A 27142-nucleotide genomic window follows, 5' to 3' on the forward strand; every position below is an offset into this window, starting at 1 on the left:
TTAAAACACACCGAAGAACAAGAAAGATGTATAGAACTAAATTATAGAAACCTCAAAAAATAGAGAACATTTGTTTAAATCTTAATCTAACGTTGCCAAACTTATACACCTAGATGAAAATGAAGGTTTTAAATATGTGTATGCAGTTCGTCCCCCAAACAGGGGTGGGCAGTATTCCGTTGTAAGCACCTTTCATACATGTCATGTAGCTCAAAGTGCTGTACACAAACAGGCATATATAACGATAAAGGTTGTTCTTCCAGATATGATTCTTGTGTATAGTCACAGATTGTTCTTTATGTTCCAGGTCTTTCTGCATGCCATAGGGTGATATTATTCCAGAATATTCCGATATGACACAGAGCGTTGAAAAAGTCCAGAATATTCCAAAATGTCAACAACATAGCATGACTTGCATAAAACCCATAAATCTAGCTGGCCCAAACAGCGAACCTTTACAATAATATAGATTCTAGCGTCACATATTAACCTATCTCTACATCAATGTCATCAAAGCTTGTTTGATGCCACTTTTGGTGTCCAAGTTATAACGAAGTAATCAAAAAATAAAAAAGAAGAATAAGACTTAGCCTCCTCCGCGTTGTGGGTCCCTCATGTACTCCTCGGCTTCTTCAGGCAAGGAAAGCTTTACCCTTATTCCATTTTTATCCATGATGGAAAGAATCGCAGGGTAGCGTAGTGTAGGTGGGAACCCCTTCTCAAAAAGACGAGACATCACTTTCTTGTAACTGGCTCGTAGGGACACAACCTCGCGGCAGAAATCCTTGTAGAAGTACACTGGTTTCTCGTTGTATTGCAGATTTCCCCTCTTCTTTCGCGCCGCCCGGATAAACGTATCTCTTATTCCAGTTTGACGTAGGCTAGCAATAATCACTCTCGCTTTATTGTTGATGTTGTCTCGGATGCCAATTCTGTAGCGCTGATCCACTATCGGTAGTGTAGAGAGGATATCTGGTCCTAGAATTTGAGCTAACACTGTCACGAACGAGTCGTTTGTGCAGTCAACTGATTCATCCAGTCCTACTATACGGATATTAAATCTACGGGAATGACGTGACGTACGTACATTTCGAATATCTTAGTTGTTAGCTTCCCGTTGACCCCATCTATCTTCTCCGTTAGTTCCCCGATGCCGTCATGTAAAGCCTCATCGCCCGTAATGAATCTCTGTGTGTGTTCAATCAAGGTGGTTTCAACTACAGTAGTGCGTTCGGTTTGTACTGCAGCTGCCGTTTTCAAATCTTCGATTTTGGATTCGATAGATTCTTTGATAGCATCAACCTTAGCATCAACCTTCTCAACCTTAGCGCCGATCATATCAACCTTATCGGTTAAGATCTTTATTAGCTTAGCAAGAGACTCTATATCGGATGAGGTGGCTGGGACGATGGAAGAAGTGGCAATATCAGCTGTTTTTCTCTCAATCTCTCCTGCCATTTCCCGCACGGAGCTCGTATCCAACGGCGGATCCTCTGGAGAGAGTTCGGTTGCGCGTTCCTTTACTTGATTCCTTGTTGCCATCTTGATTCTTTCAGATTCTTTCAGTCGATATAGTTAGTTGAAGATCTCAGTTTATATATATGTCGAGGTTTAAACACATTGGTGTTGTAAAAAGTGGTATTTGAAGCAAAATCTTAAAAAAACGGGTGAGGAGCTATAACCAATGCGACCGTTACATGCTGGTGCTAAACCGGAAGTCGCCACACAATGTTCTTTCCATCAGCTGGTCGACTATGAGTCCATCCTCCAAGCCCCCAAAATCACAATGCTTGGCTAGCTCCCGCAAGGCAGACACATATTGCGAAACAGTCTCACCAGACCTCTGTGCTCTCTGGCGGAACTCAAAACGGTACATCCAACGGCTTCTTCCCGAGCTAAAATGCGACTTCAGAGCCTCGGTAACAGAGTACTGATCGTCGGCTAATGTAAGCGTATCAAAAATCTTTTGCCCCTCCTGTCCGAGGCAATGTCGCAGAAGTGCGCACTTTCTAGCTTCTGCCAGATCCTCCTGTCCCAACGCCAATAAATAGTCCTCAAATGACGTTAGCCATCTAACCCATGGAACAGCTGGGTCACCGGAAACAGGTGGCGGTGGTAAAAAGAAATCAGCCATCCTCGTTCCAGGGGCGTCGTTCTGGTATGGCAAGATATGGCACTCGCCATACCTTGGCAAATTTAAAATTTAAATAAAAAATAAAAATTTATTTTTTTATTACAATTTTTTATGTTGATTTAGAATTCGAATGTCAACATTATGAACGAAGCTTCGAACTATTCGGTACAGCCCTAGCATATTTTGATATTGTCAATTATCTCACTTTTACTAGGTGACTTTTACTGTGACTAACTGAAATATGCAACAAAAAAAAAAGGAAAATGGACCTAGGGCCTTTTTTTAATCGAAGGGCAGCAGAGACAAGTGATACAGGGACACAGGTAAGGTCTTACAATGGCTTAGTGATTATAACAGTGCAGTTCAGCATTCAGTAACCCATACTTTTTGTGAATGTGTTTTTGATACTACATTCTGTTGAACACACCTCAAAACCGTACCTAAGGAAAATTGGCTCAATTGCAAGAAAAGTAATAGACGGTTATGATATTACATTCTGCATAATTCGTATGCAAAATATTGTGGTTCCCTGCTTTAGTCTGTTGACACATTTCTATAAAAAAAAATGCTTGTGTAGTCTAGTCCTGTGTCATACCTAAATGTCATTTATACAACGGCATGCAAATTTCCCGATTCTGATTGGCTGAAACAGTCAATTTACACGTATGTATTCTTCACAATTCCACGCTCCTGGTCCCAGGACCCGCCCACAACCGAATCTTTTTGGAAAAAACAAGATGGCGGACAATAATCTTTAACAAATGGATATGTTGATAGCGTCATAAGACTAAATATAAACCGATTCTGTCACGGCGAATGTCTTAGTTCTTTAAACAATGTTGGATGATGTAATTGATGGGTCATGAGTCATTGTGGAACAAAATAAAAAAAAAACACACACACACACACACACACACACACACACACTCCTGTCTGCAACGGCGGAGGAGAGTCAGACTGAGAGACATACTGTAGAAGCAGCTGGGTGCTGCGCTGTTTTAAGTGAGCATGGCCTATTGAATTGATTGATTGATTGATTGATTGATTGCTAATTTTATTACTGTCCGCCTGGTTTCCAACTGGTTAAGTTTAGGCCCTCTTTCGAAGTTGGTTAAGGTTAGAGTTTGTCTTTAGAGCAGGGCGATAGACCACCAGCCCTGGTTCCAAACTCCTTCCAAACCAACTTTGAAAGAGGGCCTAAACTTAACCAGTTGGAAACAAGGCGGACAGTAATAAAATTAGCAATCAATCAATTCAAGAACCCACGCTCAATTAATCAGAGCAGCAGAACTGGACCACATACCACTTTACAATGACCTTTAATCAGAGCAGCAGAACTGGACCACATACCACTTTACAATGACCTTTAATCAGAGCAGCAGAACTGGACCACATACCACTTTAACATGACCTTTAATCAGAGCAGCAGAACTGGACCATGTACCACTTTAACATGACCTTTAGAGGTCAATGGATCGAGGTTTGAATGCTCCCAAGCACTGGAATACACAAACGTCACTTTTACTTTCGATACTTAGGTACAATCAATAGCAAATACTTATCTACTTTTACTTAAGTCGAATTTGAATGGAGGACTTTCACTTTTACCAGAGTACTAATTTATCTGGGTATTTCTACTTTTACTTAAAGGAAAACTCCAACATTTTGGGAAATTAGCTTATTTAACATCTTCCCTGGAGTTAGACAAGAAGATGCATACCTTTTTTGTCTCTGTGCGTGCATTTAGCTTAGGGAACAGTCGCTCTGTTAGCGTAGCTTAGCTTCATCACTGGAAGTGGGGGAGGGTTTGAGCCTGACGTTCCCTACAGTGCCCTACAGTCACGAAATACACTCCAAATACAACTCCAAAACGTTCCTGTAAACATGTTGTGACCTATGTATTTACCACGTGGAGAAATTAAAAATAATTGAATTCGACAATTATGTTTTCTAAGCAGATATACTCTGAACTATTTTTTGCCGAACGACTCCTCTCTGAGCGCAGTCAGTGATTTCTACGTGAAGCCGTGTTTGTTTACATTCTCATTCATTCAAAGGATCCGAACCGATTGAAGTTTATTGATACCATGACTTAAAATACCTTGACGATTAAAAGCCTCCCCAATTTAGAAAACAGTAATCCAATGGCTGGTATTGATATACTACTAACTACTGCACGCTAACGGAGCTAACCGGACACTCAAGCAGATAATGAGAGCAATGACTTCCTTTCTGGGGGGTTTCAAAATAAAAGAGCGACGTCTATAGCAGCGGAATACGTTTATTTTGTACATTATCTAACGTTAACACGAACCTAAACTAACTTTAGGTTAGTTGTAACGTTAGTTTAGGTTCGTGTTAACGTTAGATAATGTACAAAATAAACGTATTCCGCTGCTATAGATGTCGCTCTTTTATTTTGAAACCCCCCAGAAAGGAAGTCATTGCTCTCGTTATCTGTCCGGTTAGCTCCGTTAGCGTGCAGTAGTTAGTAGTATATCAATACCAGCCATTGGATTACTGTTTTCTAAATTGGGGAATGAATGAATGAATGAATGAAAACTTTATTTAACAGATTGCAGAATGGGTACAATACAGTACGGCTCAATACATACAATTGTTAAGGGGATGCAGACCTGAGAAAGACGTTTGTCTTGTTTCCATCAGGGTCCCCCATTTTCAATTCATATAGGGGGAGGCTTTTAATCGTCAAGGTAAGAGGATTTTAAGTCATGGTATCAATAAACTTCAATCGGTTCGGATCCTTTGAATGAATGAGAATGTAAACAAACACGGCTTCACGTAGAAATCACTGACTGCGCTCAGAGAGGAGTCGTTCGGCAAAAAATAGTTCAGAGTATATCTGCTTAGAAAACATAATTGTCGAATTCAATTATTTTTAATTTCTCCACGTGGTAAATACATAGGTCACAACATGTTTACAGGAACGTTTTGGAGTTGTATTTGGAGTGTATTTCGTGACTGTAGGGCACTGTAGGGAACGTCAGGCTCAAACCCTCCCCCACTTCCAGTGATGAAGCTAAGCTACGCTAACAGAGCGACTGTTCCCTAAGCTAAATGCACGCACAGAGACAAAAAAGGTATGCATCTTCTTGTCTAACTCCAGGGAAGATGTTAAATAAGCTAATTTCCCAAAATGTTGGAGTTTTCCTTTAAGTAAAGGAACTGTGTCTTCTTCAACCACTGTGTAATAGTTACTGTATATGAGGAGGTTGGAGACGTTAATTTATTCATGTTTCTGTGCGTTTTGCATTCAACCTTAACACATGTGACACCCAGGAATCTAAATAATACCTGGAACTAGTTAGTTGTTTGTTGTCATCAGAGAAGAATCTACAGTAAAAAACTAGAAAGTTAATGTTGTGCTAGCAGGCGTTATGGTCGCTAGCATTATGTCTTGTTTTGCAAGCTCGTCACCCACTGTAAATGAGGGTAACCTCAGTGTCTCACAAGTTGAAATAAAGGTTTCAAATGAGATGAAGTGGATCAGAGAAGCCTTGTCTTGATGCCTCTTGGTTTTGTTTTGCAGGTACTCTATGAAGGTGGTGAAAGCAGCGGCTCAGGTGCTGAACACACTGTGGCAGTACAGGGACCTGCGCACCATCTACAAGAAGGTAAACAGGACAGATGGCACGGCGTTAGGTGGCATGTGTTCGTTTTTTTAAGAGGAACTACGCTTACGATTAAAGAATTCATACATGACATTCTTATGATGGTGTGAAAATAATCATAAACAACTCTCCGTATTCAATTATTCGGTAGCACTTTATAATAACACCCTGTTATAATACATTTATAAGGTATTTGTAGATAATGAACTAATCATGAACAAACCATTTATATACATTCATAAATGATTATTAAATCATTTATAACTATTTGTATACCATTTACAAAGTATTTATAACGCATTAGTGGATAATGAACTAACCATGAACAAACCATTTATATACATTCATAAATGATTATTAAATCATTTATAACTATTTGTATAACATTTACAGATTAGTTCTACATTATTTATAACTCATTATCAACATTGTTTGTACTTGATTTGTTCATCATTAAATAATGTTGTTTAATGTGTAGTAACACATTTGTAGATGCTTTGAAAATAGATATGAAAAAACGACTAGTGTATCTCCATTTATTTTTCATGTTCAACAAATGATTTGTTAAGACATTCATAAAACATCTATAAATCATTTGCAGATGCTATCGTGGGGGCCAATCTAAAGTGAAGCCTATTCATCATTAACAAGTGTCTAATACAGTTAATTATTTGTTTACTTTTTCATCACATGTTACAAATGTTGTAGGCAGCTTTCGGATACACCCTTCTTTGTGACATCAAACAGTGACAGAATTAGGACTAAAGATAAATGCAATTTTATTAACATATAAAATACATGTGCATGACATATAGTGTAACATCGGGGGGCACTAGGACCCAGGAGTACCCTGGCCAGGTAGAGTATCTAGAGAGGAAGTCTCACGCGAGCGAGACTTGACGTCACGTGTGTTGCACTGTTGCCATCTGTTTGAATGGAAGCACAAGTTATCCGTGCTGAGTCTATACTTTCGCTTTTAATAAGGTATGAGCAGGTTAAACACCTTTTTTTGTTGGTAAATCTATTCCATCATTTCCGACCTACAAACAACTCTTATGTTGTGTAGACGTTCGTGTAGATGTGGTGGCCGCTAACATTACATTTGTTCCTAATGTGTGCTCAGTGTGCTCAGTGATGATGACACGACACAAATAATTATTACTCTTGTGTGTCGTGTCGAACAAATGTAACGTTAGCGGCCACCACATCTACACGAACGTCTACACAACATAAGAGTTGTTTGTAGGTCGGAAAAAAAAGGTGTTTAACCTGCTCATACCTTATTAAAAGCGAAAGTATAGACGCAGCACGGATACCTTGTGCTTCCATTCAAACAGACGGCAACACACGTGACGTCAAGTCTCGCTCGCGTGAGACTTCCTCTCTAGATACTCTACCTGGCCAGGGTACTCCTGGGTCCTAGTGCCCCCCGATGTTACATTATATGTCATGCACATGTATTTTATATGTTAATAAAATTGCATTTATCTTTAGTCCTAATTCTGTCACTTGTTTGATGTTACAAAGAAGGGTGTATCCGAAAGCTGCCTACAACATTTGTAACATGTGATGAAAAAGTAAACAAATAATTAACTGTATTAGACACTTGTTAATGATGAATAGGCTTCACTTTAGATTGGCCCCCACGATAGCATCTGCAAATGATTTATAAATGTTTTATGAATGTCTTAACAAATCATTTGTTGAACATGAAAAATAAATGGAGATACACTATAGTCGTTTTTTCATATCCATTTTTCAAAGCATGTACAAATGTGTTACTACACATTAAACAACATTATTTAATGATGAACAAATCAAGTACAAACAATGTTGATAATGAGTTATAAATAATGTAGAACTAATCTGTAAATGTTATACAAATAGTTATAAATGATTTAATAATCATTTATGAATGTATATAATTGGTTTGTTCATGATTAGTTCATTATCCACTAATGCGTTATAAATACTTTGTAAATGGTATACAAATATAGTTATAAATGATTTAATAATCATTTATGAATGTATATAATTGGTTTGTTCATGATTAGTTCATTATCTACAAATACCTTATAAATGTATTATAACAGGGTGTTATTATAAAGTGCTACCAATTATTCTTATTCGACTAGTGTTGGTACCACCCGTACGGAAAAAAAATCGAATCTACGAATTCCAATCCGGCTTCAGAACATCCCACTCCACTGACACATGCCTTCTCTATTTGAACGACCACATCAAACAAAAGGTGGATGCAGGCAAATACTGCGGCATGGTCATGCTGGACCTACAAAAGGCCTTCGACACTGTCAATCACTCCATTCTGATTGACAAGCTAAAATCAATTGGTTTTGATAGTCTATCAGTGAGCTGGATGCAATCCTACCTTGAGGGGAGGGAACAGATGGTGGAGGTAAACGGTACCCTACCCCCCCCCCCCCCCCCCCCCTCCCAGTGAGCTGTGGTGTTCCACAAGGAAGCATACTAGGACCGCTACTGTTCCTAATTTATGCAAATGACATGTCGTCAGCTTGTGACTGCAACTTGTTCCTGTTTGCGGACGACTCAGCCCTGCTGGTCTCTGACAAGAACAAGTTACAGGTTGAAAAAACCCTCAGCTCGGAACTAGGCAAAATCTGCATATGGCTCGCTGATAACAAACTATCATTACACATGGGCAAAACAGAGTCCATTCTCTTCGGTTCAAATAACAAACTCAGCAAGACCGACGGCTTCTCAGTTACAGTGGGTGACAATATTGTCACAAGGAAAGATGAAATTACCTACCTGGGCTCCATCCTAGAGGCTAATCTTTCCTGTGACAAAATGGCATCCAATGTAATAAAAAAAGTCAACCAACGAACTCGATTCTTGTACCGGATCTCCTCTCTGGTAAACAAGAATACCCTGAAGACTCTGGCAGGAGCACTCATTCAAGGGTACTACGACTATGCTTGCACCTAGTCCCACCCCTCCTCCCAACCTCCTCCAATGTACAGTTTTTACGTCAAATGTATATACTCTCTTTTCTGGACTCTTTTTGTATCACAAACAGTACTGTATTTGCAAATCTGGTATGTCATAAATGTATAGATGTAGCAGTACTGTCTATCTGTATGTCATATTATGTCCTGATGAATTGAAAATGGGGGACCCTGATGTAAACAAGACGAAAGTCTTTCTCTGGTCTGCATCCCCTTAACAATTGTGTGTATTGAGCTGTACTGTATTGTACCCATTCTGCAATCTGTTAATAAAGTTTTCAATCAATCAATCAATCAAACCCCACAGGGGGCGTTCAGAGAGTGTTGGTACCACCCCCCAGGGGGCGTCCAGAGAGTGTTGGTACCACCCCCCAGGGGGCGTTCAGAGAGTGTTGGTACCACCCCCCAGGGGGCATTCAGAGAGTGTTGGTACCACCCCCCAGGGGGCGCTCAGAGAGTGTTGGTACCACCCCCAAGGGGGCGCTCAGAGAGTGTTGGTACCACCCCCCAGTGGGCATTCAGAGAGTGTTGGTACCACCCCCCAGGGGGCGTTCAGAGAGTGTTGGTACCACCCCCCCCCAGGGGGCGTCCAGAGAGTGTTGGTACCACCCCCCAGGGGGCGCTCAGAGTGTTTGAGTCTTTCTTCAAATATTGATTGAACTTTCCTAGGCCATGGGAATAACATATTTTAATTCTTCATTTGGGTGATGTACCCATTTTTAAAAAGCACGGATCACCACGAACAACAAAGTCTGAGTGCTGAGACAGACGGAGCATCATAGCAAGCTTCCAAATACTAGATCTGTGTTCAGAAATCAGATGCATCTTGTGACGACTGCTGTCCTTCTTCTGCTCAGCACATGTTCTTCTCTCTGTGCTTCCTAACAGGAGGGATGGAACCAAAACCACTTCCTCACTCCTGTGTCAACGTTGGAACGGGACAGGTTCAAGTCCCAGCCCACCCTACCCACCAGCACACTACAGATGTCCCCCATCAACCACCCCGGTAGGTTGAGCTAGCTTAGAGACGAGAGCCGCGACGGACACCCCGGTAGGTTGAGCTAGCTTAGAGACGAGAGCCGCAACGGTAGGTTGAGCTAGCTTAGAGATGGGAGCCGCGACGGACACCAGGCTAGAGGGCCGTCAATCACCCCGGTAGGTTGAGCTAGCTTAGAGACGAGAGCCGCGATGGCCACCCCGGTAGGTTGCGCTAGCCTAGAGACGAGAGCCGCGACAGACACCAGGCTAGGTTGAGCTAGCTTAGAGACCGGAGCCGCGACGGACACCAGGCTAGGTTGAGCTAGCTTAGAGACCAGAGCCGCGACGGACAACAGGCTAGAGGGGTCAACCACCCCGGTAGGTTGAGCTAGCTTAGAGACGAGAGCCGCGACGGACACCAGGCTAGGTTGAGCTAGCTTAGAGACGAGAGCCGCGACGGACACCAGGCTAGGTTGAGCTAGCTTAGAGACGAGAGCCGCGACGGACAACAGGCTAGAGGGGTCAACCACCCCGGTAGGTTGAGCTAGCTCAGAGACGAGAGCCGTGATGGACACCAGGCTAGGTTGAGCTAGCTTAGAGACGAGAGCCGCGACGGACACCAGGCTAGGTTGAGCTAACTTAGAGACGAGAGCCGCGACGTACACCAGGCAACCACCCCGGTAGGTTGAGCTAGCTTAGAGACGAGAGCCGCGACGGACACCAGGCTAGAGGGGTCAACCACCCCGGTAGGTTGAGCTAGCTTAGAGACGAGAGCCGCGACGGACACCAGGCTAGAGGGCCGTCAACCACCCCGGTACGCTGAGCTATCTCTGAGAGACCGGAGCCGCGATGGACACCAGGCTAGAGGGGTCGCTACAGGGGGGGGCTCATTTACAGCAGCCTAAATAGGGAGGTGTAGTGGTTACGTCATTGCTGTTTCCGGCCGGTCCACCTTGCAAAATTGCAACGTATTTCCCCATTGTCCATTTCTAAATCGTCTCGTTTAAAACAAATAAAGCATGAACATTTGCATGGTGTACCTTTCTGTGTGTATTCATCCACAATCTATAGCTCAACATGAAAATATTCGCAATTAATCGTAAAAGAAAAATCGCCAAATTTTATTTCAACCAAAAAAGCTTAAACAATAATGTTAGTGATAGAAGGGAACTCATTTTGTGCAAAGATGGAAAGCTTTTCAATGTTCATGAGGCAGAATTGTTACAATAGCCGATAATCGACTTCCGGTTTGACAGCGAAAGAACATGGCAGCCTAACTCACGAGCTCCCCGACAGCAAAATTATATAGCCCCGGAAAACATTTATTGACAACACCAGGGTATATATTTAATAGGGATGAAAGAAGGGGCTATCACAAGACGTAGGGCGAACACGATTACAACTGAAAAAGACGACGGAATGGCAGAGAATGGCAATACAACGGGAGAAAAAGATGGCGACGATGACTCTGAGCGAGAGGCCATGCTGATGAACATCTACAAGGAGCTCAAATAGTTCAGAAGAGACAATGAGCGTCAATTTCGGGAAATAAAAAATGAGATGAACAAAATTAACAACAGACTCGGTGAAGCGGAGGGGAGAATCGGAGAAAATGAAAATGTGCTTGATGCGGCAACGGTTTTAATCAAGAAGCTAATGCAGAGGCAGGCTGACGTGGAGGCTAAACTGCTCGACCAGGAGGGCAGAACGAGGAGGGAGAACCTACGGGTCTACGGTATCCCAGAGGAGAAAGAGGGAAAAGACATGCACGGATTTCTAGACAGCCTGTTTAAGGACGCACTTGGCCTGCCTCATGACATGGACCTTCGTATCGAACGAGCACACCGGGCATTAGCCCCAAGGCCTAACAACCCGCAGCTGAAGCCACGGTCAATCGTGGTTAAGTTTGGGAGCTACAAAATGAAGGAAGAGATAATACGCCGGACGTGGCAGAAGAAAAACGTCTCATGTGACAATGAACGCTTCTATGTCGACCATGATTTCCCCACTGAAATACTGAAGAAGCGAGGAGAATATGCCGAAGCCAAGAGAATAATGAAGGAGAAGAATCTCAAGTTCCAGACACCGTATCCTGCGAAAATGAGGGTATTTTACGAAGATGGCACCCGCCTATACCAGAACGCAGCGGAGGCGACGGCGGATATGGCAAGACGTGGATATCAGATCACCGTGGTGAACCCTCCTGCCGACCCAGATCGAGAGGAGATACTGCGGCTGTACCTGGCAGACAGTGGGAAGACAACGGGACTGGAAGGCGACATACAGGCGACGGAGAATGGAGGTCCCGCACAGCAGGGCAATGAGCATCACGGGTACCGGGAGAAACTCCAGGGATTCAGACAGGGACAGTCGGAGGCGGACAATTAAGATAACGGTCAAGAAACACGTGAATACAGATAAGTCTCAGGGGCATCGTCGTAGAATAACGAACATCGCAAAGTGCCAATATATAAAAAAAGAATTAAAAAAATTTAAGTGAAAATAGAGTGCACTAAATAGAAAAATATGCTATAAGCGTGGGAAGGGAAATATCCTGGATAGATAAAAAAGGGATGGCGAAATGAACCACAGTCCAATATGGCTATGACATAGAAATTGCAATGTACCAATATATATCTAGGGGATATACAAATGTTAATTGTTGGAAAAGAAAAAACGTCACCATCTTGATAAGTTCAGTTGAGTTGATCACACTGTATATAGACTACAGTGTGAGCCATACGTTACATTAGGGTATACAAAATAGTAGGGGCACAGTTTTGGGCAAACTGCCTTGTGCCAAATGCACTCCTCTGGTAGACGAGGGGGACCAAAGTGCACGGGTGAGTATCGATCTCACCCTGGGTACAATTGTTCTATCTGGGGTCCTATCGAACGTAGCTTGGGTAAATGTGGGGGGGGGGAAATGTATTTATGTTTTTATATGTTCCTTTTTATTTCATCATATACTATGTTGTTGTATATATATCATCACAGTCTCAGGTCCTAGATATGGAAATATGGGATATAGCGCCCCAGACATAGAAGCATTACATGCTGGATTGCACAGGGGAGATACATTACAAGGGATATGGGGCTGATTAAAATAGTATTGTGGAATATAGACGGATGTCATCATCCCATTAAGAGAAAAAAAGTACTGACGTTCTTGAAACAAAAAAAGACGGATATTGCACTAATTCAAGAATCACACCTGAATGAGGAAGAGTCGGCCAAGCTTAAGAGGGACTGGGTGGGACAAATATTATATTATACGTTCTCTTCTAGGAAGAGGAGGGTGGCAATATTAGTGAGAAAAAACAGACGTTAAGGTGCACAACAGTTTCTCGCATGATGAGGGGAGATGGGTTATATTGGATGCAGATTTGGAGGGACAGAGAACTACATTAGCTAATATATATGCACCCAACGTGTCGTCCTCAGACTTTTTTTATGAAGTGTGTGAGGTGATTAGGAAGATAGGGAATAGCAACGTAATCATAGGGGGGACTTCAACCTGGTTGGAGACACCTTGCTGGACAAATCATCTCAACCCAGGACCGCTGACAACGCAGGGAGACTGGCGGTCGGTGTACTGATAGATGAATTGGGCCTAGTGGATATCTGGAGGGTTCTCAACCCACAGGAAAGAGACTACACGTTTTACTCTCACCCACATGCCTCATACCTTATGCTTTTTATTTTTGGATTACTTTATTTTCTTGGCTGGCGTTGCTTAATCTGTTGTTTTGTTGTTTTTGTTTCTGTTTTGTTTTGTCTAGTTTTTTTGTTTGTTATTTGTTGTTTGTTGTTTTTGTTATACATTATTGTCAAATAACTTTGTATTGTCTTTGCGGACCCCCTTGAAAACGAGATGGTTTCATCTCAAGGGGTTATTCCCAATAAAGAAATTTCAATATATCATACTCTAGAATAGACTATTTCCTGATCTCTAGCACGCTGGTAGAACAAATAGCAGATAGTAGGATAGGGAACATTGTAATATCTGATCATGCTCCAGTTGAGTTGGTAATCACATCCATAGAGGAGGGGCAGCGGTTCCTGAGATGGCGATTCAATAACCTAATGTTGAATGACGAAGTGTCATGTGCATACATTAGAACTATATTTAAGGAATTCTGGGAACTTAATGAAGGGTCAATAGATGATAGTGGCATAATGTGGGACACATGTAAAGCATACATGAGAGGACGACTCATACAATACAGTGCAATACTAAAAAGGGCAGAGAAACAGAAAATGACAGCATTGGACAAAGAAATTAAAGCACTCTCGAAACAGCACAGCCAGAGACCAGACCCAGAAACGTGGAGAAATCTGAACAAATCCAAATATGAATTGAACAACATATACCAAAAAAAGGCTGAATATGCTTTATTTAGGACCAACCAAAGATATTATGAACAAGGGGAGAGAGCGGGTAAAATAATAGCGAATCGGGTTAAACAAATGCAAAATCAAAATATTATATCCTCAATTTATAATAAGGATGACGAAATTATTACAGACAAAAAGGAAATTAACAATGTTTTCAGGTGCTTTTACCAGGATTTATATACCCCACAGGCGGCGGTGGATCAGGTAAAAATGGACGCGTTCTTCAACAAGATTGAATTACCATCGTTATCGAAACAACAAATGAAGTCAATGGAGGGGGAGGTCTCGATAGAGGAAATACACGCGGCAATCAATAGCCTTAAACTAGGTAAAGCGCCAGGAGACGATGGGTTTACTCCCGATTTCTACAAACAATTCAGTGATATAATTTCTCCAAGACTATTGAAAGTATATCAAGATTCACTGTTAAAAGGGAGCTTGCCCACTAGCTTGAGATCGGCCACTATTACGTTACTACAGAAAAAGTGGGAACTATATGCCTATATCCCTGAGCAATTTGGAAGAAAAAGTATTAGCAAAAATACTAGCAAATAGAATAGAAGATGTACTACCAAGTTTGGTACACTCAGACCAAGTGGGTTTCGTGAAGGGGAGAAACTCAGCTGATAATATTCGCAGACTCCTACACATAATGTGGAAGGTTAGGAATGATGTAGAGCCTACAGTGGCCTTCTCATTGGACGCCGAAAAGGCCTTTGATAAGGTGGAGTTTGCATTTTTGTTTCACACGCTAGAGCGCTTCGGATTCGGACCATCGTTTACTGGGTGGGTAAAGCTGTTGTACACAAATCCGATGGCCTCTGTCTTGACTAACGGGATCGTATCCTCGCCCTTTAACCTAGGACGGGGGACGAGGCAAGGTTCTCCGCTTTCTCCCCAAATGTTCGCGCTTTTCCTCGAACCACTTGCTATCGCACTAAGGACTAATCAAGACATCAAAGGGGTAATAGCGGGACAGGTGGAACATAAACTCTTTTTATATGCGGATGATATCTTATTGGTATCCAGCAATCCCCAAACAGCAGCTGGGGTCATTGGAACTGTTATCGAGTCCTTCTCAGAAATATCTGGATACACAATCAACTGGAGCAAGTCAGAAGCAATGCCTCTCTCTAAGTGCTGTCCCTCTGCTATTAGGAGGGGATGGCAGTTCAGGTGGATGCCGTCAGGGTTGATATATCTAGGAATAAAGCTGATCCCAGGTCTGAAAGAGGTAGTGCAATCCAATATTGCCCATATAATCTAACACGTTAGTGCTCTGACCCAGAATTGGGCCAAGATGAATATGTCCCTCCTTGGGAAGGTAAACTTAGTAAAAATGATATTGGCTCCCAAATTATATTATATCCTATATATGCTGCCGCTGACCCTCCCGACTCAGTTACTCAAACAGTATGACAAGATAATTAATGTATATTTGTGGGGGGGGGCAAAAGGCCGCTATTTGGTCGGGCCAAAATGTATGCAGCAAAGGAAGATGGCGGCTTATCCCTGCCTAAGCTAGATTGGTATCACTACGCGTTCTCACTCTCCCAGCTCTCCAAATTGAACCACTCGACTGAGGAGGCACCTGCTTGGGTCAAGATGGAGGAGGAAATGGTATATCCCTCATCTCTGGAATCCTTCCTGACACAATCAGACAGACCTATACCTTTTTTAAGAACCCTCTAATGGCGTTTGCCAGGGAAACTTGGAATCAGTCGCACAGGCTGAATAGTGATAGCCCATATCTAACTACAAGAGCCTCTATATGGTATAATAAAAAACTAAAGATTGGTAAGAAATCAGTCATATGGGAGGACTGGATTAAAAGGGGGATACATGTACTAGGTGATATAGCCGGGGAAGATGGGGTATTACCTTTTGAGGATATTAGAAAGGACTTTGGTATAGATAATAAAAACGTCTATAGATTCCTGCATATTAGACCTTGTATATCGTCATCAATGGGAAGGCCAAAATGTGGCCCGATTACTGCAATTCAAGAAATATTTTATAAAGGATGGTGTAGGAAAGGCGGTGCGTCAAGATTCTATGATGTTATAAGGGAACACAATGCACCCAAGTTGGCGGGTCTGAGATTGAGCTGGGAGAACGATGTACGTGAGGATATTACTGAGGAAATATGGGAGAAGCTGGTGTCCAAATGGGGTAAATTCTCGCGGGAGGCACGATCACAACTTATCTTTTACAAAGTTTTAAACAGAAGCTATTGGACGCCTAGTAAACTGGCCAGACAAAAATTAAGGGACAGTGACATCTGCTGGAGATGTGAGAAGGAGACAGGCACTTTACTATTATGTTATACGAATGTGAGAAAGTCCGGAAAATGTGGGATCAAATTGTGATATTCCTAAGTAAAGTTTTGAATGTAAAGGTGAATAACTCCCCAATGGCATGTGTTTTGGGTATAGTACCGAAAGAGATTAAACTACCTAAATACCAGGGAATGTGGTATAGAATGGCCATGATATCGGGGTGTAGAATTGCCTTACGACATTGGAAATCACCCATTGATATTACTTTTAAAGAATGGATGGAACTAATGTTCCGGACAGCATCATATGAAAGGGTAACATATAGAGTTGCAGGGAGAGAGGATATCTTTGCTGAGGTATGGGACAGTTTTCTACACCTGACTGAACGGTCTGGGGATGAATGATTAAGGTGGGGTTTCAGTATTATCAATGATGAATGTGAAAAATGGGATCTGACCTGATGGTACCTATACTTTATATTGTATTATGTATGTATATGCATAGATTGTATGTCCGGATGGTGTATCTATGGAATGGCCACTTTCTCTATCACACTCTCACATGCGCATATCTAGCCGCATACGCATGTCTAGGACACACATACTCGTATGTGTACATACCTGAATTACACACACTCATATGCACATGGCTGGGATATACATGCCAGAGGCACACATACACGCTGCACGCATATACTCACATGTAGGAAGCAGGCATACACACACGTACTTATACACATATCTGAAGCATAAGCTCTCACTTACACATATAGGGGATATACATATACATATGGGACACACACACATACATAGCTGAGACGCACATACATATACACACCTGAGATATACACTCACACATGTGGCAGAGACGTACATGGATACGAGACACACACAAAAGGTAGGATCACAGTCACGTACCTGAGAGATGCACAGACACACATGTATGAGACATACACACATACTTACGTGAGACACGTACCCACATACACATATCTGAGACACACATTCATACATGTTCTCACGCACACCTACATATATCTGAGACACATCCTCTCACATGCACTATTGAGAAAGATGGCATCCCGATAGAAGATGCAGCACATACCTGCTCGCAGGTAGATCGGTCTACATGTAACGTATGTGCATCAGGGGTATATATGCACAATGTATAGTAATGTTGGTTTTTTTTTGTAAGTGCTTTTTTCATTTCCATGTCAGTTTTTAATATGTTTGTATGAGTCTTTTGTATGTTTTGTATGTTATTACGAGAAGAAAAAAAGACAAATCTTGGATGTTGCATATTATGCTGTGGAAAGATGTCTTGTGAATATTTGGAAGATTTGTGCAAAAATATAAATAAATAAAAAAAAAAAAAAAAACAATAGCCGATAATCCATTTTCCCAATAATAAATCCCTATAGGGGTGGACCTCGTGGGCAGTCCAAAGTGATGTCAGACTACACCTCCCTATAGTGCAGACCAACACCTGAACAATGTTCCGTGACTTGACAAGGGACATTCGACGGGGATGGTGATTGGCTACCACTCACATACATTAGATTAGATTCAAATGTATTGTCATCATGTTTTTCTGGGGTTAGCAGCTAAAAAAAAAAAGACTTAACATTTCTTTCATCTCTTTTGGACTGTTCAGTACAACTTCCTCTGGAATGTTGATTCAAACGATGCCGTCAGAACACAGCATCTTCCTCACACTCCTGTATGTCCCATTAAAGGATAGTTGCCCGACGAGTCACACATTAACATATTTTAATGGACGAGACGGAGGTGTGAACCTTCCGTTGCGAAGTGGCAGACGGCTGCCTCCACTGAGTCCATTAAAATATGTTAATGTCAGCTTGAAGCCCATTATCCCTTCTATACCACCATGGCCGACGGCCAAAGATAAAAAAGAATAATAATAAAGATAAGGAGCATTTATTCATGTTTCCGTGCATTTTGCATTCAACCTTAACACTCAATCTGAATAATACCTGGAACTAGTTTGTTGTTTGTTGAGAAAAGTCTACAGTAAAAAAAAACTAGAAAGCGAATGTTATGCTAGCAGGCGTTATGGTCGCTAGCGTTGCATAAAGTTTGCAAACAGTGAATATGATATAATAGTACAGTATGTTTAACACGAGGCTAGCGAGGTAGCTATCTAGCCATCTAATGAATAAATAAATAAATGCATAAATAAAATGTAATCATGCTCAGCAGCAGATTCAAGTAGCAGGTTGTGTGGTACTGTATCTCCACCCTGTGGTGTTCCGAGGACACTGCACTTTCAAACTAAATCATTAATATGGCAATATACACAATGGACGACCCAGCTCAGTGTTGTTGTAGCAAAGATATTCATTGATTGTTTTCCCAGGGTTATGCTAAAGCATCTCACAATCTGTTGAAGCTACTGCTGACAGACTGTCAGGGTAGATATTGGGTGCATAAACAATAACCTGAAATTAAGTTTGTCTGAACATTTACGAGTTATGCAGTGATGTAGTTATCAGAAAAGTACACAGGCTATCTTTTCTATACTTTTATGGCTGCGTTCATCGTTGTTTCCATGGACACAGTGAATAAACAAGGCTGTACAGATGAACAGTGAAATTAAATTATTTCACTTTTTTCAACTCATTTTCGGTTCTTATTTATACAAGAGTGAAGAGTCTTTAAAAAATATGGGGGGAACAACAATATAATATAATGTTATGTATTCAACATGTTAAGGGATAATAAGTAGCACCAGTTAGTTTACTTCCTGTTTGGGCAGAGATGTTTGACGGTGAAACGTCATCCAACTCTCTGTGTAGGAGGGTGTAGCTTTTTGAGTCTTGTGCACTTAATGAACTCTGGTTTCCATGACGACATCGTCAGAGATTCTATGTTTGGACACTAAACTGCATTTCTTCTTCTGTACTGGAACAGGAAGTGGTCAATATAATCTTGTTTAGCTGTCATAGATATACCAGCCAAATAACCATTAAAAATATATGTATTTCTGTATCACTGTACATATTAATACTATATCTATATCTGTACATATCCCTTACCTACTCTTACTAGTTAGGCTGCTGGTCAGTATGACTTACTAGTTACTACCATAGTGTCTTTATAGCTGTATCACTGTACATATTAATACTACAACTTTGTACATACATCTGATTAGCACTATTACTCAGTAATACTAATTTATATATTTTATACCCAGTTTAATCACCTGTACATTGTATATTACTGTTGAACTTTACTGTTACATTTGCACTCTGGTTGGATGCCAAACTTCTTTTTGTTGTACTGTACTTGTGCTGTATGATGACAATACATTTTAACCTAATCTAATACAAGGGATACAGGATGTACATTTGTGATTATGTATTTGTATTCAAAAGAATAGTCATTATGTGTTTATTTCTATTCAAAGGAATATAAAGTCATTATGCGTTTATTTGTATTCAAATCAAATCAAATGTATTTGTAAAGCCTGCAATCACAAGTTAATGTTCCCATGGGCTGGACAAGTCTTCTTTAAACAAGTCAAGAAGAAAGATCACAATAAATCAAGAACGAAAAACCCATCTTGAAATCCAAAGAATTCAAAAGAATTGTGTTATGTGTTTATTTGTATTCAAAAGAATAGTCATTATGTGTTTATTTGTATTCAAAAGATTAGTCATTATGTGTTTATTTGTATTCAAAAGAATAGTCATTATGTGTTCATTTGTATTCAAAAGAATAGTCATGTGTTAATTTGTATTCAAAATAATATAAATACATGTAATGTACAGCAGTGTAACAGGGGTGAGTGAGTGAGTTCTGACGATGTTCTGATCCGCTTCTGTTCCTCCTCAGCAGGCAGCGCCACCTCGTCTCCTGCCATCCTGGGCATCAAAGAGCAGCGCTCGGATTACCAGAGGGCTCAGCCAACTATGCAATTTTATAACTACCAAGGGGATGGCAGTGTACATAAAAACCAGTATACAGGTACTGTAAGCTCACTGTACATACGTTTCCCATCGCAGTGTGTGTGTGTGGATAACTTGTGGATCGGCGAAGCCTTTGGAGTTTGACTGAAAGCGTATCTGCCGTGTGCAGCAGACTGTAATCAAAGGTTGCCCTCAGGGCTGCTCTCTGCGATGCCTGGAATCCATCCCGTCCCTCTCCGCCCTGCAAACTGATTCCACGCCTCGTCTCCCCGTCCCCTCTCCACCACCGTACCACCTTCCCCTCTCCACCACCGTACCACCTTCCCCTCTTCTCCTCCACCGTACCACCTTCCCCTCTCCTCCACCACCTTCCCCACCGCTTATTGCTTATTCCCAGAGGAAGAGTACGCCCGAGTGCTTCCGCGTTTTCCCTGATTGGCTGCGACACGCCCCGCGGCAGGCGCGGCAGCCGCAGAGCGGAGCGGCAGAGCTGCGGAGCGGAGCGGCAGAGCTTGCGGCAGAGCTTGCGGCATTATGTAGCCGCAATCCCCGATAATTTTCATTCGAAGCTTAGCTCAACTGGCAGTGCTGCGGTCCTGCGGTCCGTTGGTAACAAGTTCGAATCCCTTTAATTTAAAAAAAATAAAATTTTAACATGCATTCTTTCGCCGGTTAAGTTTAGGCATTAAGGTTAAGGTTAAGGTTAGGCATTGTTTCGGAGTTGGTTAAGGTTAGAAGGGTTAAGTTTAGGCGCTGTTAAGGAGCTGGTTAAGGTTAGAGTTTGTCTTAGAGAATGGCAATATTCTTTCGGAGTTGGTTATGGTTAAGGTTAGGCATGGTTAAGGTTAAGGTTAGGCATTGTTTCGGAGTTGGTTATGGTTAGAAGGGTTAAGTTTAGGCGCTGTTAAGGAGCTGGTTAAGGTTAGAGTTTGTCTTAGAGAATGGCAATAGACAGCCTATTTCCGCGCTGCAGCGCGAGGCAATAGACAGCCTATTTCCGCGCTGCAGCTCTCTCGCGCTGCCGTGGTCACATGGGCGTCATGGCCAATCAGAGAAAACGCGGAAGCACGCGACGTACTCTTCCGCTGGGAATAAGCTACACGCTTCCCCACCCTACCACCGTCCCCTCTCCTCCACCACCTCCCCCTCTACTCCACCACCGTACCACCTCCCCCTCTTCTCCACCACCTCCCCCACTCCACCACCGTACCACCCTCCCCTCTCCACCACCTCCCCCTCTCCACTCCTCTCCCATCACTCCCAGCGAGGCCTGCTTGCTCTCAGACACGTCGTGGAGCTTGAAGAGGAGCGTTTGAGCTCATTTGTTGTGGTGGAGAGAGAGAGCCTGCCTGGCAGCAGAGTGTGGCTATCAGTGAGTCTTCACTTTGCTGGGCACTTTTACACAAAGCTGCCATTGTTAGCAGGCTGGAGGGGGGGGGGGGGGGGGGGGGGGGTGCCCAGACAACCTAGTCTGGCTGGCTGGCTGGCTGGCTGGCTGGCTGGTTGACGGGCTGGCTAACTGGCTGACTGGCTGACTGGCTGGTTGAAGGATGGGCTGGCTTACTGGCTGGCTAACTGGCTGATGGGCTGGTTGATTGGTTGACGATTCGACTGACAGGCTGGTTGATTGGTTGACGTTTCAGCTGACAGGCTGGTTGAGTGGTTGACGGGCTGGCTGGCTAATTAGCTGACTGGCTGGCTGGCTGTCTGGCTAGCTAAGTGGCTGGCTAACTGGCTGGCTGGCTGGCTAAGTGGCTGGCTGTCTGGCTAGCTAAGTGGCTGGCTGTCTAGCTGTCTGGCTAGCTAAGTGGCTGGCTTGCTGGCTGGCTGGCTGGCTGACTGGCTAACTGGCTGACTGGCTAACTGGCTGGCTGGCTGGCTGACTGGCTAGCTGACTGGCTGATTTGCTAGCTGGCTAACTGACTGGCTGATTGGCTAACTGGCTGGCTGGCTAACTGACTGGCTGACTGGCTGGCTAGCTGACTGACTGGCTGGCTGGCTGACTGGCTAACTGGCTGACTGGCTGGATGGCTAACTGGCTGGCTGGCTAACTGACTGGCTAACTGGCTGGCTAACTGGATGGATGGCTAACTGGCTGGCTGGCTTGCTGGCTGTCTGTCCGTCTGTCTGTCTGTCCTGCAGACTGCGGAGCTGGAGAGAGCTTCAGCCTCAGTGCCGCCTCCTCCACCACACAGAGGAGCCTCCTCCACCACACAGAGGAATGGGACGTTTGTTTTAAGATTCCACTGGTTGGACAATCTGCCAAGAAATATACTGCCCTGTGAGCTCGTAAACAACATGTACTGCTGCCCGACTCTTCTTACTGCTTCATCAAAGCGCATCTGCTGAGCTCCTAATATACTGGGGTTTATATTATTATTATTATTATTATTATTATTATTATTATTATTATTATTATTATTATTATTATTATTATTATTATTATTATTATTAAGGGAAGCATATTTGCAGAAAGTGCTATCATTTGATGTGTAGTTTGGTGTATAGTGTGATGTGTAGTTTGGTGTGTAGTGTGATGTGTAGTTTGATGTGTAGTTTGGTGTATAGTGTGATGTGTAGTTTGATGTGTAGTTTGGTGTATAGTGTGATGTGTAGTTTGATGTGTAGTTTGGTGTATAGTGTGATGTGTAGTTCGATGTGTAGTTTGGTGTATAGTTTGGTGTATAGTTTGATGTGTAGTATGGTGTGTAGTTTGGTGTATAGTGTGATGTGTAGTTTGGTGTATAGTGTGATGTGTAGTTTGATGTGTAGTTTGGTGTATAGTGTGATGTGTAGTTTGGTGTGTAGTTTGATGTGTAGTTTGGTGTATAGTGTGATGTGTAGTTTGGTGTATAGTGTGATGTGTAGTTTGATGTGTAGTTTGATGTGTAGTTTGGTGTATAGTGTGATGTGTAGTTTGGTGTATAGTGTGATGTGTAGTTTGGTGTGTAGTTTGATGTGTAGTTTGGTGTATAGTGTGATGTGTAGTTTTATGTGTAGTTTGGTGTGTAGTTTGGTGTATAGTGTGATGTGTAGTTTGGTGTATAGTGTGATGTGTAGTTTGATGTGTTCTAATATTCATATTCTGTTTCAGGGTCTGGGAAACCTTCTCCATATTACATGGGGACCTACTCCTCTCCTACAAGAGAAGAGCCCAGAAGAACTCAGGTGAATAGAATCAATCCGTTCTCTGTCGCTCTGAATGTACGTTTTGGTCAAAGCCAGCGCTTCAGCGTCTCTCCCTGCCAGATGAAGTCGTTACAAATCAAGCGTTCCTCCAGGAGAGATGGACCGAGGCGTTCAGCAGCAGTATTAATAATAATAATAATAATAAATCTTATTTATATAGCGCTTCTCAAGAACCCAAAGTCAATGCTGGAGACGCTGGGTTCGCGTGTTCGATCCCAGCTCTCCACATTGTTTTCAGTTTGGCTGGTCGTCCGTACTAATACAATTGGCAGTATTAGAGGGTGGGAAAGCTGATGGGTGGGTCCTGGGCGTTGTAAACAGAAAAATACTCCTACAGTTCGGTCGGGGCGCCTGCTCAGCGAAGGAAGGATCTGGAGGGAGGTAGTGTGACCTTCCACACGTTACACTCTCCCAGTAAGAATCTGAGCTGCCAGGCTGGCTGCCGGCTGGCTGCACATGTGTCGGAGGATAGCATGTGATAGTCTCCGGCCTCCCGGACCAACAGTAGGGGGGGTGCGCAACAACCAGGAAGGGAGTTGGGAATTGGCATAACGACTAACAGTGGGATGTGAGAAAAATCGGAAAAAGAGGAGGGGGGAAAAAAGATAGTTAAAAAAAACAAAAATAAAAAAAAACGAAGTCGCTGACAATAGGCAGAGAAACAAAGTAAAACAAAGAAACAAAAAAGGAACATAAGACCATGGGGGAAACAGGGGAAAGCAGCATGAGATACACAGAAACATAGAGCCACAGTAACAAACATCAAACAGGTTGGAGGGGGGGGGGTTGAAGGCTAGGGAGAACAGGTGGGTTTTGAGGCGGAATTTGAAGGTGGAGAGTGTGGGGGAGTCTCTGATGGTCTGAGGGAGGGAGTTCCAGAGTCGGGGTGCAGTGTGTGAGAAGGCCCGATCACCAACGTTTTTAAGTTTGGATGACGGGACAGTGAGGGAGGCAGTGGAGGAGGACCGGAGGGAACAGATGGGGTGGTAGGGAAGAAGAAGATCAGTCAGGTAGGGGGGGGCCAGGCTATGGAGGGCGCAGCTGCTGAACCGAGGCGTTCAGCAGCAGTAAGCAGTATTGGTACGCAGCCCGCCTCGTCAGCGGTCTGGGTCGAGGCGTTCAGTAGCAGTATTGGTACGCAGCCCGCCTCGTCAGCGGTCTGGGTCGAGGCGTTCAGCAGCAGTATTGGTACGCAGCCCGCCTCGTCAGAGGTCTGGGGTGGACCGAGGCATGCAGCAGCAGTGTTGGTACGTAGGGCTGCACGATGAATTGAAAAATAATTGCGATCTCGATTCATAGATCTATGCGATCTCATTTCTAAATTATGACGAAATCTAAAATCTTTTATTAAAATTAATTACAAAAATTATTTACATTGTTTTTTTACTTAACTTTTTTAAATGATGACGATTCTGACTTGAGTTATTTTGTATGTTACAAGACACTTAACACTTTAACTGCCAGAAGACGAGTTTAGGCGTCCTTCCCCGCCATGCTCAAGTTGCCGAAGACGCCGTCACTCGTCTTTGATATCAATATTTCAAAAATCTGTGATCGGATTCATATTTCCCATCCGCTGGCCTGAGACCCACCAAAAAGCCCCACTGAACCCTCTAGCGGTTCAAGAGCGCCATCTGGTGGCCGATCGGCGCAATCGCCAAACAGGAAGTTACTTGGACGATGTGCTGTTCAACCATATTACTTCCGGGCACTCGGTATATGTCCCGGCACTCTAGCTCGTCACAATACATAGCGATCCGTTGCCAATAACTCGATAAACAACATGATTTGGACGTATATACCATTATACAACCTGGAAATGGACCGGGTATTCCAACATCCCATAATAGGAAAATGTATACTCCACGCTCATCGCCCAACGGCGCGAGGAAGATACGGTAAGATTCAGCGTTATTTTTCAATGTCTTCTATACTAACTGATCTGATGAACATTTTACCCACATTAGATGAATGGTATAACGCTGCCCACGGAATTATAAACGCCCCCTCGCCCATCCGGTCAACATCAGATGATGTGTAGTAACTTCCAGAAGTCCGTCCAGTTGGATTTTTTTATATCACGCCGATTGCTATCAAACTGTATTTGATCATCAATATAATGCATTTGGGGCTATAAATCACGTTCTGGAGAAAGCTGCAGAAAGAGATGAAAACATACTTATACTTTAGATCATATTTTAGTATGAATATGTGAATGAAAAAGTTTAACATTCATACACCGTGAACAATACATATAGGACATTGAATGGGCCCTAATAATGGCAATTTAGCAATAGAATTTAAAAAGTTATAGCCCTGCAAATAAGGGGAACTTATCCATAGACAAATAGAGCTGGCAACCTATGGTATATCATGAATTTAGCCTTAGGCAATCAAAGTGTTAAGTTTAAGTTAGGCACTTTCATATATTATGTTGTCTGTTTAAGAAAGAGTGCAATAAATGATTTTATTGAAAAAATAAGAATCGTGTGAGAGAATTGTGATCTCAATTCTTAGAGAGAAAAATCGTGATTCACATTTTAGCAAGAATCGTGCAGCCGTATTGGTACGCAGCCTGCCTCGTCAGAGGTCTGTCTGCGTCGCTCTGTAGTTCCGGCTCTTCTGCTCCACTAGATTAATACAAGGAGACTGAGGCGTATTCCACCGTGGGCAGAACAATGGCTGTCTGGGAGCGATCCAACGAGTCAGCCTTTGTCCGAGCAGGACTGGATGTGACTGTGCTGGAATAGGGACGGTGCGGGACGCGTCTCACGGCACCTGTCTCTGCAGGACACGTCCGTGTGCAGCCACTCGATAACAGAGAGAGCGAGGTGGAGGGGGGGGGGGGGTCATGTATCCCGTGTCTTAGACGGGGCGTGTACCACAGAAGACAGTCGGGACATTATACCCTATTCAATTCAGACTTCCGCTGATCTCGTCTCGCCTTCCAAACAAAGTGTGACTTGGCGTGTAGGCAGGGAGACAGACTACAGCCTTTTAGACATGGTAAACTAAAGAATATATTATAATAATATAAATAAAATTTAAATAAAAGTACTTTATTACTTAAAAAAGTCAGATGTTTTGAGTGACTTCACTAAGAACTGGTTATCACCGCCTTCGGTTTTCATTTCATTTCAAACCATTATTTAAACTCGAAAGGCAACTGAGGTTTCCCTCATTTACAGTCACGTCGAGTACATACAGAAATAAGAAAAAGAAAAGGCATATAAAATCACAACAATAGGAAACAAGGCGAGACAAAAAGTAAGGATAACAAATCAATTAAAACACAGTACAACTTGATTGACAAAGGTTGGAGAGAATCTCAAGCTTTAAGGACTGTTGGAGTTCATTCCATGAGCTAGAGGGGCATCATAGCAAAATGCAGATTTACCCTGTTCAGAGCAAACTCAGGGGACCTTAACACTTTCCGTGCCAGCCATGCGGTGCCTAGGAACCCCGTTGCGTGCCACAGCTAGATTCAATGACAGAGCTCTCATATTTGCGAACGCATAAACTATATCTTAAATTATGGCTATGTGTCTAATATGGCCGTCGCTTATCAATGACTTGTTTGCAGTCAACTTTGTCGAAACGGATTGTTTTTTAATCGG

At 42.8% G+C, this 27142-nt stretch overlaps 1 protein-coding gene across 11 annotated transcripts in view; it reads left to right on the forward strand.

Annotated features, from left to right (window-relative positions):
* Positions 1–27142, forward strand: part of LOC311225604 (plakophilin-4-like) — a 411012-nt gene that overhangs the window by 377810 nt on the left and 6060 nt on the right. For 10 of the 11 annotated variants that reach the window (XM_084310973.1, XM_084310978.1, XM_084310977.1 and 7 more), the window contains 4 exons: positions 5685–5769; positions 9642–9759; positions 20263–20394; positions 23431–23504. In XM_084310973.1, coding sequence (XP_084167099.1) covers positions 5685–5769; positions 9642–9759; positions 20263–20394; positions 23431–23504 — 409 coding nt within the window. The remainder of the gene's footprint in view (positions 1–5684; positions 5770–9641; positions 9760–20262; positions 20395–23430; positions 23505–27142) is intronic. The other variant, XM_084310976.1, reaches the window with a different exon arrangement.

This window comes from Notolepis coatsorum, assembly GCF_963971535.1.
Source record: "Notolepis coatsorum genome assembly, chromosome: 3".
Classification (NCBI taxonomy): domain Eukaryota; kingdom Metazoa; phylum Chordata; class Actinopteri; order Aulopiformes; family Paralepididae; genus Notolepis; species Notolepis coatsorum.